At 38.7% G+C, this 13,933-nt stretch overlaps 1 protein-coding gene across 1 annotated transcript; it reads right to left on the reverse strand.

The window, feature by feature from the left end:
* Positions 1–1,998: 1,998 nt before the first annotated feature.
* On the reverse strand, positions 1,999–6,221 carry zfpl1 (zinc finger protein-like 1). Its single transcript, XM_054626044.1, has 8 exons — positions 6,046–6,221; positions 4,495–4,607; positions 4,291–4,402; positions 3,882–4,075; positions 3,641–3,719; positions 3,340–3,534; positions 3,042–3,165; positions 1,999–2,938 (listed from the first exon to the last, which is right to left on the reverse strand). Exons 2-8 carry the CDS (start codon positions 4,594–4,596, stop codon positions 2,752–2,754), a joined length of 993 nt encoding a protein of 330 aa, XP_054482019.1. The 5' UTR covers positions 4,597–4,607; positions 6,046–6,221; the 3' UTR covers positions 1,999–2,751.
* Between the last annotated feature and the right edge of the window lie 7,712 nt (positions 6,222–13,933).

Genomic DNA, 13,933 nt, shown 5'->3' on the forward strand with positions numbered 1-13,933 from the left:
TTACATCATACAGGATGTCCAGTAATGATTGCAGCACGCTCCATGCTGACACACTGCAACCCCTTTTTTCACATGCACATTATTGTTATACTTTCAGTAAAATAACTTAATATTTTTTATGGAGAAAATACTGTATGACCTCTGTGTGCGCTTGTACTTGCTATGAACTTTGTTTCAGGTTGAAAAAACATTACCTTCTCACAATTTCAATTGTATGGCCAATAACCGTGTCTCTTGGACCAACTGTTGTGATGATGGATTTCTCATCAAATCAAGGTGCAGCACACACCCATACACCACTAAATAATAGTAAGGAACCTCCATAATGGGAAAAATGAACCTTTCAGAATGAATTTGAAATAGTGAGGGGTTTAAGTTAAGATACTACTATCAGTTTGTTAACCTGTGAGGTTTAAAATGTCAGTTGTCCATGTGTCACAAATACCTAATGCTGTATTACATCAACAGAGAACACTTTGATTGTGACAATATAAGATGACTTGTTAAATGCCATAAATATAGCACACTTTTGTTATTTTACTGTAGTGTTTAGTAAAGAGCATAGGACTAGCAGGGAGCCCACAGACCTGATCCTGGTCTCTGTGTGAGCTCAGTGACTTCCACGTCATTACTGTCGAGGTACTGAGCTGGATGCGCCACTAGGGGGAGTAGCTTAAAAAACATTTGTAGAGAGGTGTCATGGCTGAGCACCACAGAGATACCATTCATAAGGTTTTATCTAAGGGGCCGGTCTGTCTGCTCTTTCCCACGGTAAAAAAGTTCTGGGCAACACGTGCTGGGCAACATGGAGAAAATCAAGTATCACAATGTTTTTGACCAAATACCTTGATATCGATATTGCAACAATATTGTAGGATTGACACTTGGTTCTTCAACAAAATATTTACAGAGTGAGATTTTTGATAAATATTCATCAGTAAAGTGGATATAGGCAAATATTAAAACAGCTAGAACAGTCTGGTAAGTTACGAATATTCACTAGCTCTAAAAAGCAATAAGACTTGCGTGATATTACGATAACCAATATTTAAGACACTGTATCTAGTCTCATATTACAATATCAATAGAATATTGATACAGCGCCCAGTCCTACATCTAATTTTATCTAATTACCTGTTTTGAAAAATATAATTGTGCATTTAATATGTTTCTTTCTAATTCATGTGGGATACAACAATAACATGCACTAAACTTTCAATGAAGTTTGTTGTTTTCACCAGAAATACATGATTCTTCATCTTATTTTCCTCTTTGGCTTTCTGAAGTTCACCACTGCATCGTTTGACAATGTTGGCAATCTGAACACTTAATGTATTTCCGAAAAAATACATTTTGATGGAGTTTGAACTGCAGGATGGGCTCACAAAACAAACATGAACTTGATAAAAATGCATTATTATTAAGCTTATCTGACCATGTGATAAATTATGCAAGTCATTCTAAGGTGGTTGTAATTCAATGCATTGAGTTGAACCTTACCTGTGAACTGCGAGCCGTCGAAATGAGGTACAAACTGCACTATCTTTGAAAGTAAACTTTGATTTTATTTGAAGACAGATATATTAGCAGTGTCTTGCCATAGCCAGAAACTATAAAAGTGAGTAAGAGTGGTTACTTGCTGTTGTTACTCCAGTTCTTTGTTTTTTTTAAAAAAGTAATTATATATTAATGTCTACTTTACTGTAAATATTGCAGTATAATAAACAGTGGGCCAAGCACTACATCTATGTTTTGGATCTTCATTATTCATTTCAATGGTTTGTGAGCCACATATTGATGCTACCACACACCAGCATTTTTATTGGAGCTATTGCACTTAATGCACGTAAAATGGTTTGTAACATAATATTATTTATTCTCATTGAAAATGCAAAACACAACTTGACCTTTCAGCAATTCTTCACTCTCTTTTGCCAATGCACAGCAGTAGATAATGGTCACGTTTCATGCACTTGGAAAAAAGTTTTAATACTGACATTCTGTAGTATTCCCCATTTAATAGACAGTCAAAAAAACATCAGGAAAATGTACATACAGTATGTATCGCAAATCTAAAAGCAATGCACTCAATTTCAGAAGTAATGCAAACACCCATAAATAGTTATGTATTAAATTTCTGTGGGGTATATTTGATTCCAGTTGTGAGGGTGACATCTTCTCTGAAGGAGAAACACTCAACGGCCGCTCAGATCAAATCAGTGAGTGGAGGCAGTTTATAAACATGTCAACGTTATTGAACGTTTTGGCTGCCGATAACTTACACGCTGTTTTTTCCTCATCAGAAATGTTTATTTAGTTTCTATTGAGCTTAAAAAAAATCAACTTACAAAGGTCACTGACAAATTAGAGTTGGATTTGTGAATATAAATACTACCCCTCTTCAACTTTAGCTTTTCAGAGCAACAATAACCGGATCCTGCTTCTATATGCACCTGGCATTGGTCACCCTTGGCATTTGTGAGTTGCTTTGCTTTGCTCACAGGAAACTTGTGAATGTTGTGAGATTTTTTTTATGTTCTGTGATGGGCCGTGGCATGTTCCTACTGCGTGATGCCAGAGATTGCATCCATTCTTAAACAAAGGTACAGCATCTCTTTCTTCTTTCTGCTCAAGTTTGGCGAACAGCTCCCTCTGTTGGGCTATCAACGTATTAGAAAGTCCATTTCAGCACATTCTACACAGGCTTATGTTGTGCAACACAGAAAGTAAAGAAGGAATCAATGCTTGTTTTCAGTTTTTCCCCACACGAATGTGGGGGTTAAGAAGAGGATCTAAATTTGGGTCGGAGCCAGCGGAGGCACGTCCAAGTTTAGCCATGATGATTATCAACGTAAAGAATCCCAGAACTCCTACCACAAGGAGCATGAAGACCCGCTGTTTCCAGGACAGAGATGTCCGCTTTCCACCTGTGCGATTTCTGAAAAGATGTAAAAAATTAGAGATCACAGTGACATTTGCATAGTAATTTGTTCAAACTGAAAGCAATAAGAGACAGTTCCACAGAAGATCATGGTACTAACTTGAGAATTTGAGCAAACCAACTTAACGTTGGCCGTCGTCGGTACTTGTCATCGTCAATGTCAATCTGTGTGACAGAGCTGTGACCAATGTCCCGCGTGTCGTAGATCTTTCTTGGCGACGATGCTGAAGGATAACAACAAATTATTATGATGGAAGGCAATGCGGATTGTTAAATGTTCAGTATGTGCACAAAAAGTGACATAAAGATATTTTTTTTTACTTTAAGGGCATTTAAAGAAAGACGAGCATTACATTAAGAGAGAGAGATTCAGAGGGCTTTCCTTTGCTTTGCTTTACCTGCGTGTAGTGTAATTGTGTCACGGGTAGTGTCATTAGTGAGGTTGACCACAGAGTGCTCCTGCATATTTTTTTGTTCCCCATTTTTTCGAGGACCTCCCAGGTCTTCCTGTGCTGGAGGTGGGAGAGGATTTGGTGGGGGGTTGAGGCTTGTGTTGTAAGAGTGGCTGGGGTAAATGTTACTTTGTTCTTGTGCTGTGGAAAGATTTTTTTCTTTGATTAAACCACTGAAATTATACTGTGTAATTAACAGCTAATAAACAATTTAATTTACGAAAAAGGTAAACATTAAAAGGCTCACCATCAAATGTTGACCAGTCAGTATAATCAGTGACATCATTAGCTGTGGTCTCCTCAAGGACCCCAACAGGCTCTTCAATCTGTCAGTTGAAAATTACATTTTATTAATATCTTACAAAATTACATCTGTATAATTTGACTTTTAAATACAAATAGAAAACACAGAGTTCTAAATGTGATTTGTTTTCTGGAAGACTATCTAATGGTTTTGAGATCATATTGTAACAATAATAGGCCCTTACCAACGGCAGCCCTAAACCTGCTCTGGCCCAGTTAACAGATGACAGCTGTTCTTTCAGCACATCAGCAATTGGGCTGGCAAGGTTGGAAGGGGGAAACACTGGACCCTGACAGGAGGGGCACTGGTATCCCGCCGGAGCCGTATGGAGGGGCAGCCGAGAGGCCAAGTTATTAAGACAGGACCAGTGAAACACATCTGTGGAAGGAACAAGAATGGTTGGATGTCATTTTTTTTAAATACAAAATTCCATTCATCTCCAATGTTTGCATTTTTAGACACAACTAACAATAGAATAGAAAAATATGTTTATTGTAATGTTGATCTTCCTTTAAAAATCAGTGGATTTGCTTAACACAAGTGAGCATGTATTCCCAATAGGTTTATAATAAACAGAAGGATGATAATCTTACCATAGCAGACGAGCCTAACGGTGTCTTGAGCACTCAGTAGATTATTACACAGAGTGCAGTTGGGGTTGTAGTCGCTGTCCTGGAGCCATTGCAAATATGACTGCACGATACACTGTAGGGCACCAAGTAGAAATACAGAACTATAAGGTGATGTTACAAGTTTTGTATAAACATAAATCATGTGATACTTATTCACTCACTGACCTTGTTGTGGTTGGAGACCAGGCAATGCTCGCACACATTGACACGATGTTCAAAGCAGAATAAATTGGTCACCTTTCTCTTAGGACACTTGCAGAGACCCATAGCCACATTCGCTGCATTGAGGTAAAACAAAAAGAAATGCAGGTTTGTTATGAATGTAAACAACAAAAATACCTCAGATTGAGGAGCCTTGTTGTCATCATTCTGTAAATTACAGTCCGTCCTCTGTAAGGTATGAGCAGAAGCCAGAAGCAAGACCACTGTCTTCATTTACTAGCAAAAGCAAATTATATTAAACCGTTTCCACTGAAATGATTTATCCTGTGGCTAACGTTGACTTAACAGCCCCACAATAGATGCAAACATTGAAATAACTTTATTGCTTCCCTGAGTGAAATTTCCCTCGACACACTGTTGGCATATTTTTGCTTCATGTCACGAGAAGAGTTTGAACCTCAGAGTGTTGTACGATGTGTGTAACTCCTCTCCCAAGCTAGTTATGTTAAAGGTTAGAAGAAATATTCACGAGGTGGATAGGGAAGTGATGAAATAGGCAATAAAAATAACAATGTAAACATGCATTACATATCCTGGCTTGGCGACATGTTGGCTTGTGAGTAGTGGGTGAGGCAATATGACAATGTATACCATGAGATGGTCAATCATCAGAAATTCTTTCATACATATACATATGTATGATATTATAAATATAAACACACACACACACAGTTTGTATTTGGCCATTGCAGGCCATGTTACAAATCAATGTGATTTATCTGTCAAGTATCTCATTTGCTACATACAACAGCATACAACTTTATGTAGCACCAAGTTAAGACAAACACAGGCACTCTTGTCTGATTATTTTGTTTCTTGATTGTTTTAAAAACAAAAACGTGTGACTCAATATTGATATACTGCAATATTATAATAAAAAAAATGGAATATACTGTGATAGAGCATTTTCGCCACATTGCCTTCTCTGATGTATTTCCAGGGATTTTGGTCATAATGAAATAATAGGCTATACATGTTGTATCATCCTGGTTGCCATGTCAGAATGGATCAATCCAAAATGATGCTAGGACCCCTAGTAGAGATTACTGAAACTGAGTTATGTTGCATTGGAGCAGCAATGTTGACAGCCACATCGTCATCACGTTGACGTAATCAATAGGCTTTAGGCTAAGTTAGTTATCAATGGCCCCCAGTACAAACGTAAGACGCTAACGTTACACATAACCTCTGCTGGTGTGAATGGACGAATGATGTGGTTTTTAAGAAGTTGACATAAGTTACCGTAGAGTAACGTCAAAGATTTCGGGAGGTTTAGAGTCCGTCTTTATGCTCTACCGTCATGTTTCAACCCAGATGAACAGGTCAGGTGAGCGGTAACACCTCTAGGCAGCTCACTCCAAAACATGTATCTGAGCTAACATTAGCTGCTACCTTAGCTGGAAGTTCTCAGGTGAGGTAACGTTAGCGAGCTAATCTAGCTAGCTGTTCGAGTTAAGGAAGTTCCACCGCACATGATACATAACTGCATGTTACCTGTCACACAGACTTTAAAGGAGTCCTGTTCGTTTCAGGTAATGTTGTACGACCGTCATTTAAGCTTCCGTGTCACATTCACGCGGAAGGCGTCTCCAGAAGCTGTCATCAGTAAACTTCACGCAGCTAGCTGCTTCCTTCCTCTCTCTGTTTATGTGCCACGTCTCTTCCGCTTCTTTTTCTTCTTCGTGTATTTCTGTAACAAACAAACGGAAGCACTCCGCCATCTACTGACCCGGAATGCACGTTGCTCCAGATTCCTTTTTAAAAATGCTGTTTTCTCAATTAGGTAATTCCAGAGCCCGTCTACGAAGAGCCTGGGCACTCCCTATACGCCCCATTGTACCGATTTTGGTTGTAGTTCCATGAGACATCCACTGGGGGTGATCGCGGGCGAGTCCAGATTGAATGGGAGTCTATGGGGCTAAACGGCTAATTATGCCTCTTTCACCTGCTTGTCGTTGAAATATCGCAAATTTTATTGTAGATTCCGCAAGTTCAATATAGATTATGGTTCAAAAGTCAAATGAGTGAGTACTTATGTCCTTTCGATTTCTTACAGTTTGGGCCGTTGTTGGCCGTATACGCTAGCATTCTGCTAATGAATGCTGATTGGTCAGGGACGGACTTGCGACTGATTACGACCAGAGACCCCTCTTGACGGCATCTGAAGCTGAAGCGCATCGGAAACATTATCTTAAGGAGGACTTTCCGTCGAAGTTATTTTTGCGTAGCCTACTGTATTTATATTTTCCTGCAGGCCCTTTTATTTTTTACATAGTTATGTATGATGAAAGTACATGGGTATAGATGGAATTTCTTCCATTTCTCGTGTTCAATGTTCAATGTGTTATATACATGGTACGGTATGACCACCTTAAATTATACAGTCAATGTCCCGCTCAATATCATTTCATCTGTCATTGTCCATTTTTCAAAAATAAAGATAGTTAAAAAACAAAAATGCCTAGAAAATGTGCAATGATAAACTGCTCCAACAGTGGAAAGGGATTGTCCTTCTTTTCGTTTCCCAAGGAAAGAAAAAGGTAACGTTCTTGCTTGCTCCTGTATGAATGGTCCTAGGCTACCTGAGGCTGCACCTGGTAGGGAAAGTTGCGCTGGAGCTCGGGTAAAATCGCACATGGCTTATTCAAGTTGCGCGCTAGACATTCTCTTATCTAAAGTGTCGAGACTCAAGCACTTAAATTACCTTAACCGATTGTCCCATACAAATCGTTTGTTAACGATTTAGCAACTTCAAAATCTGCTATTACTGTAGTTATTTTTTTTGTAGGCCTTGGGCTAATGACCTTGCACAGAGGGAAAACCATCTACACCACTTGTCATTGATTTCTATGCATTCAGTGATCTTTACAGGTGGGTTTGTTTTAAGCCATTGAATATAATTGCTCTGCCCTGCAACACATTATGAGCTACACATGTTTGTTAAATGAGAAGTATGGTCTAGGTCACGTTGAAACAGTAACAGTTGTATAACAGTAATTATACCAACATACCATCATTGCAACAGGCAAGTTTATTCAAACATCACACTAACAAGAACACAATAAGAACAGTAACATAGTAAATAATTTAAAAAAAAAAGAGAAATTATTTAACACTGAACAGAGGCAGGGAAAAAAGGACAGAGGAACAACAATATAATAAAAGAGGAAGAAGACTTGTCCGTTGTCCGTTGTCACAGCATCAAGGTCCAACTGTAGAGATCAAGAAAGGAAGAGGCATGAGGAGGAGTACAACAGAACACTGCTCTCTAGGAAATTGTTTACTGATGTAAACTAAGTTGATGCAGTCTTACAATTATGATTCTAATCCAGGTTTCTATTTCAGGAGAAAGAAATGGCTCATAAACATGAGGCGAAGTGACCTCAGACACTCCATGTCACATGAGGAGTTAATGCAGGGGGGCTATGTTGTCTGTGAACTGCATTTTGAGGAATGCTTCCTTAAAAAAGTGAGTTGTGCATATTGAAAGAAATGAGAATTTAAATTAAATATAATAAAAATTAATAGATTTACTGATACATTGTGCTGTGTGTGCTTCGAATAGCGCAATGGAAAGGTGGCACTCACCAGAGATGCCATCCCCACACTGGTGGATTGCGACAACCCGCCACCACTTGCCTCCCCACCTCTTAAAAGGCGAAAAAAAAAAGAAGGTAACATAACTGAGACCAAGACCAACATACAAATAATTAAGACAGTCCCCTGAAATAACATTTACATACATTACATTGAATGAATTAACTTTAACTGATCCTTTGATATTGACTGATTCAATCCTCAAAAGCTAAGCAGAGTCAATCTGAGGAAGAAGACAGGTATATAGACACAGAGGGAGGGACAGAGAAAAGCACAGAGGAGACAGCAGAAATTATACCGGAAAGGACAGAGGAGACTCTAGAGACAACAGTTGAAATGGATAGATATTAGACATTCTCTGGTAATTCTCAGTATGATTGTTATACAACTATTAAAATGTAACTATGTTTGACATATGGCACACGGTTTAGTTGTATGTACAATGCATGCAAGTTTGTTAATCATCTTGACGCCGCCATTTTGTTCTTTTCTTCTTTTCTTGTTGACTGCATGTCCTTAATCAGTATGAGAAAGCTTTTCAAGTCATACTGCACTGGAGGAGGCCTTATTTTAAATGCACAGGTGCTTTATAGCATCCAAGCTGTTTGTGCAAGACATACACTGACACTGTGAGTCATATCAATGATGATAAATGATGTGACGCCTATATTTTGTGCTCTAGTTTCTCACAATCTTCTGTCTGAGAGATTTATGACTGACAGGTAGCCTGTTTGCAAGGAATTATTCATTATCAACACCATATGTCTCTCTGCAGATTCTCATGATTCTAGTGGACGCTATGATTTATACACAGTTAATTGATCGTCACTCTGCACAAGAAGTGGGTAAATATTATTTATGTCGGGAGGAGAGCCATCGATGTGATGAAACCGTCCGTCATACTTTTCAGTTTTTCATTTAATATAACACATTCAAATTCATTTTATTGCTAGACAGCGGCAAAAAAAGGGGCTGCTTGTGTTGTTGTTCTCTTGCCTTTTTGTACTTGGCAGGTTTTTGTAAGATTGCAGTTAGTGTGTTTAGACACCAGATGGTGTACAAACTGACAGCCAATAAAGTATTGGCTATTACCAAAAGCACACAGAATGTTGTGTTCAATCATTTACCAATCAGCACTGTCTGTGTGGATCAAGATATTAGCCTTTCATCAGCAGAACAGAATACCACATGTAGTTATTACAGATACTGTATAAATTAATGGTCATCTCTTTGTATGTGTGGATCATCTGAACAGATCATCAATGATTGCAGGAGCTTATGATCATAAGCCTGTGTCTTATGGCACTGACTCAATTAAAAGTAGTGAAAGACAAGAGAAGAGCAGATGTTATGAAGGAGCAGGGTAGTTTTTCTTGCTTTTATAAGCAGCAGATCACTGGGACTATTTGATTGTCTTCATTTCATCTGATGGTGTTGTCTTAATGAGCACATTTCGAGTTGTTCAGGCGGAGACTGTCTGCCAAATGTCATAAAAGTAAAATGTAAATTTGCGTAAAAAGATAATAAGGGTCTGCAAATGTAGGGAATGACGTGTCATAAAAAACCCAGGCCATCATTGATACCTCAACAGTGTTACAATAATTCAGAGCCATATCGTTAAAAAGTTGAAAACACATAAGTTCTCAATCCAGCTATGGATTGAAAAAAATGCATATTAATGACATCGATGTGTGCACGAAGCTGCCTGTTCATGCATAATAATGACTTTTTGTCTTAACAGTATGCAGGTTGTGTGTGGAAATGGCCATGCATGTATTTGAGAATGAGGGTAAAAAATGTTTGTCCCTTAACAGTTCACTGCACATGCGAATTGCCTGCAGAGGGAAGCGGTGGAAGTAAAATGGGAAAATGAAAAAGCCAAAGAAAAACAGGCACAGTCCAAGAAGTGCAAAGGAAGGAGGCAGAGATGTTCTGTGCTGTACATCTTACAAAGTCTAAGGCACTGAATCAAATTATGCTGCATGAAATAAAAGGTTGTTTAATGAAGCACTGAGTGTAAAATCCTTTTTAAATGTTTGCATGGGAGTGAAAAAGAACTACTGCCAATGAATTAACTTGCTCTTATTCTTTTAATAAAGTTACATTTAACAATTAAGTAGATTTAATCAGTGCAGAAGCAAATCAGTCTCATCCCCTCTTGTTACAAGACATTTTTGTAATGGCAACTCTTGAACCAGCACGAATCCAGAGCAACAACTCTGGATTCGTGTGCAAAATTCCTTAACTTCTTTGAAGGAAAAAATGACTATGAGACTAAATTACTATGTGCTAATGAGATTGAACTTGTAGCGTCCTCAGTGATGACCAGACACACATATAAATCACTGACATGGGGTAAGGACATGGGGAAAGGGCATTTGAAAAGCACTGAAGCTATCAGATGGAAGGGAAATCTAAAGACAAATGACAGAGGCAATGGAGGACAAATCAGCCCCAGAGCTGAGGCAGCTGGGTCTGAAGAGACCAAAGAGGTTGTCGGGGTGGGTGGGATTGATTGAGTCCGGCAACTATTGATCAGCTATCAGCTCTATCTGTGAGGCAAAGCGTAAAGATTCAGGCATGGCTTGTTTAATGAATCCGTTCACTGATGTTACTGTAAAGGGATTGGCCATAAACTAGATGGGTGCTGAAAATCCAGATGGTGCCTGTTGGCTGTTGCCCTCTGGAGTTATGACATGTTTATGTGTAATAACTTTTAAATATGTTGCATTTACAATACTGAAAAAAGAAGACGGTAAGGACTATAAACATTGTACCTACAACCTGCAGTTTCATTCAGTTTAGTGTCAGAGTGTCTAAGAAGACAGTGAGAAAAACATTTTCTATAATTTGTGTCATCGCATACAAAACTAACGTTAGATACAACCTGGTAAAGGATTTGTTCAATACTGAGGTTTGAGTTAAATTTGTTTAATTAAACAATAACAATTGTTTCCATTTATTCCTGCTGTAAGGAAATGTAATTCATAAACACAATGTTGATGAATGATGAATTGATTATTGATAGCTCGGGTGCTGGAGCTATAGACTATCTAACTGAATAAAAAAAGCATCAGCACACTCAAATCTGTGCAACAATCTTTTATATAAGCAAGCTTTAGGTCAGAGACCTTCTTCAAGGAAAGAACATTAAAGCATCAAAAGTGTACAGATCATGTTTTTCAATGAACTTTTGAATTAAAAAAATAACGGCACACTATCAGTTTAAAGACCTTTATGAGATCTGACTAAATCATGGGTATATATACTATGGATGAAATCATTCCATTCTTTAAATATATATATATATGGTCATTAAATTCAGTATGGTCATTTCAGAACTTTGTATCTGTGTAGATAGATCTCAAGGTGATAGGAATCCCTTGTATTTGTGACAAATTATCACTGTAAACTGTGTACCAATTTCAAGGCTTGGATTTGAGCTTATGTGCATCTATTTTTGAGAATGCAAATATTGTGGAGTGACCACATTTAAACGAGCTGAATCCATTTTAGTGTCAAAGTAATGTAAGAAAGTCATTCATTGTTTGGTCCGTGCAAAGTCTTGTTGTGTTGCTGTAACTGCTTTAAACAAGTGAAAACAATCAGCATTTAACTGAGAGGAAAAATCTGAAAAAGAACACGATCCATTTATTTAGGAGAAATGTGTTTTATTTTTGTTCCGTAATCGTCTTGAGTACCTGAAACAATCTAGCGCCCCTCTGGGGGTCCCAGTCTCCATGATGAACACGACTGTGTTTACTTCATTTCACAGTGAGCTTGAGCCATGAAATGCTTCTCTCTCTGGTTGCTGCGTATTTGTTTGTACGTGTTTCGTTGTTTCTCTTGCAAGTATGTGTGTGAAAACCGAAAATGAGGCAAAATCAAATCCATGGTCATAACCACATTGTTTAATTTGTAATGTAATGACAGTGTGGATACTGTTACTTTATGGGGACGGTGGCTCAGAGGCAAATCCATCAGGCTTTGCTTTGAATGAAATTGGATTGAGTGATTGATTTATGTATGTCAAGTGAAGGGCAAAGAGATGGACAAAAAGAAACCGCAGAGTGTTTGAGTGGGTCAGGGGAGGGGAGTCGCAGATCTATGGATGAAGCATGGCCCCCTGATGGGGGAAGGAGAGCATTGAATCAGACAGAGATAAATGGAGTGTGAGAGACAGAGAGAGAGAAATTCAGACATATGCCTGCTGACCTCAACCATTTTCTCCCCCCCAACTAATCAATACAGGGAAATGTGTGTTTGTGTGTGTGTGTGTGTGTGTGTGTGTGTGTGTGTGTGTGTGTGTGTGTGTGTGTGTGTGTGTGTGTGTGTGTGTGTGTGTGTGTGTGTGTAAGTGCTTGTTTCTGAGTGCTTGTTTGGAGGGAGGGAGGTTCTGTCTGTGTCACCCCCAATAAAGATCAGCGACACAGTGACATTACCTCGGCCCTGTCTGACTCCTCCCTGGCCCTCCAACCTTTGCACATGCCTCTATTTAATTTTGGACCCTGTAATCTTGTAAAGGACTGAGAGGTCTGGAGCACTTAGACTGTACTCGCCACTGAGCTCGGTGAGGGAAGTGGGAGTTAAAACATAAAAAACATCACTGCTGCACAAATGCCATATGCGTTCTCAGGTTGTGCATTTAATGCACGCATATGTAAAGAACATTTGTGCGTCTGCTTCCCTTGTGTCTCATTTGGCTTAACAAATATAAAGAGCTGCATCGTTTACACAAAATAATACAAGGCTACAAAATAAAAATGAATGGTTGATTATTAGGTGCTTTTTGTCTGACTGCCAGACTCTCTCCCACTCACGCTCTTATAAACACACACACACAGAGACATTGGCTGACAGAGAAAAGAAACCAGCGTTTTCTAAAGAATAATTTCTATGAAAGATGCCTGCTGCAAAATTATTGCTCTGAGGAGCACATTTTCTTCAGAAGTAAATTCTCCAAAGGTTCTATTAATCAGCTAAAATGTGCTATATTCCACCTAGTACCCAAACCCTATCAGCATTTGTACTCTAATTGTTCTTCTTGGCGTTTAAGACTGAAAAAAAATCTTTATACACATCTTCAGCCAATTAGGAAGATGCCCCAGCATGGCTTTATTTAAATCCAAAGTGCATAACGACCAGATCAACCCAGCGTTCTCTAATCCAGACTTCTTGACTTCTTGACAGAAAGTCAAGATGCTCGCTCTACAGGTAGAAAAAAATTTGATCTGGTGAAGGATATCATCAGCGAATTTCTCACCTCTGTCATCTAGTCGGCTATTATGACTAAGAGTCTACAGCCATGCTAGCAACTGGGGCTGCAGACACAGTAATGCTGTGTGCTTAATGCTAACAACAGCAAGCTAACATGCTGTTTTGAAGCAGGTATAATGTATAACAATCTTCGACACTTTGGTTCAGCGTGTTGCCATGCTACAGTAACATTTTGCTTATTAGCATTATATAGCTGAGGCTGATAAGAATGTCATTATTGAAGGTATTCAGTCATAAAAAAATGAAAATTTGACCATATGATGACGCTAGAGGAACTGTCAGGGTATAACTAAAGTCAGTATGATTCATCCTCTGGGGACAATGAAGATCTGGTCTGCTGCTTCCGTCCTTGAAACAATGTTGATCAGCAGTTTGAGCCCAGTATATCAGATCCCTCACAACGATTGTTTCTTATGTGTGAAGGTGATGAACAGTTGTAGAACCTATTGATACATGGTTATTACATTGATAGCTTTGCTTTGTCCCTTCCAATATAGGGCAGCCTGAG

Source organism: Anoplopoma fimbria, chromosome 24, assembly GCF_027596085.1.
Source record: "Anoplopoma fimbria isolate UVic2021 breed Golden Eagle Sablefish chromosome 24, Afim_UVic_2022, whole genome shotgun sequence".
In the NCBI taxonomy this organism is placed as follows: Eukaryota; Metazoa; Chordata; class Actinopteri; order Perciformes; family Anoplopomatidae; genus Anoplopoma; species Anoplopoma fimbria.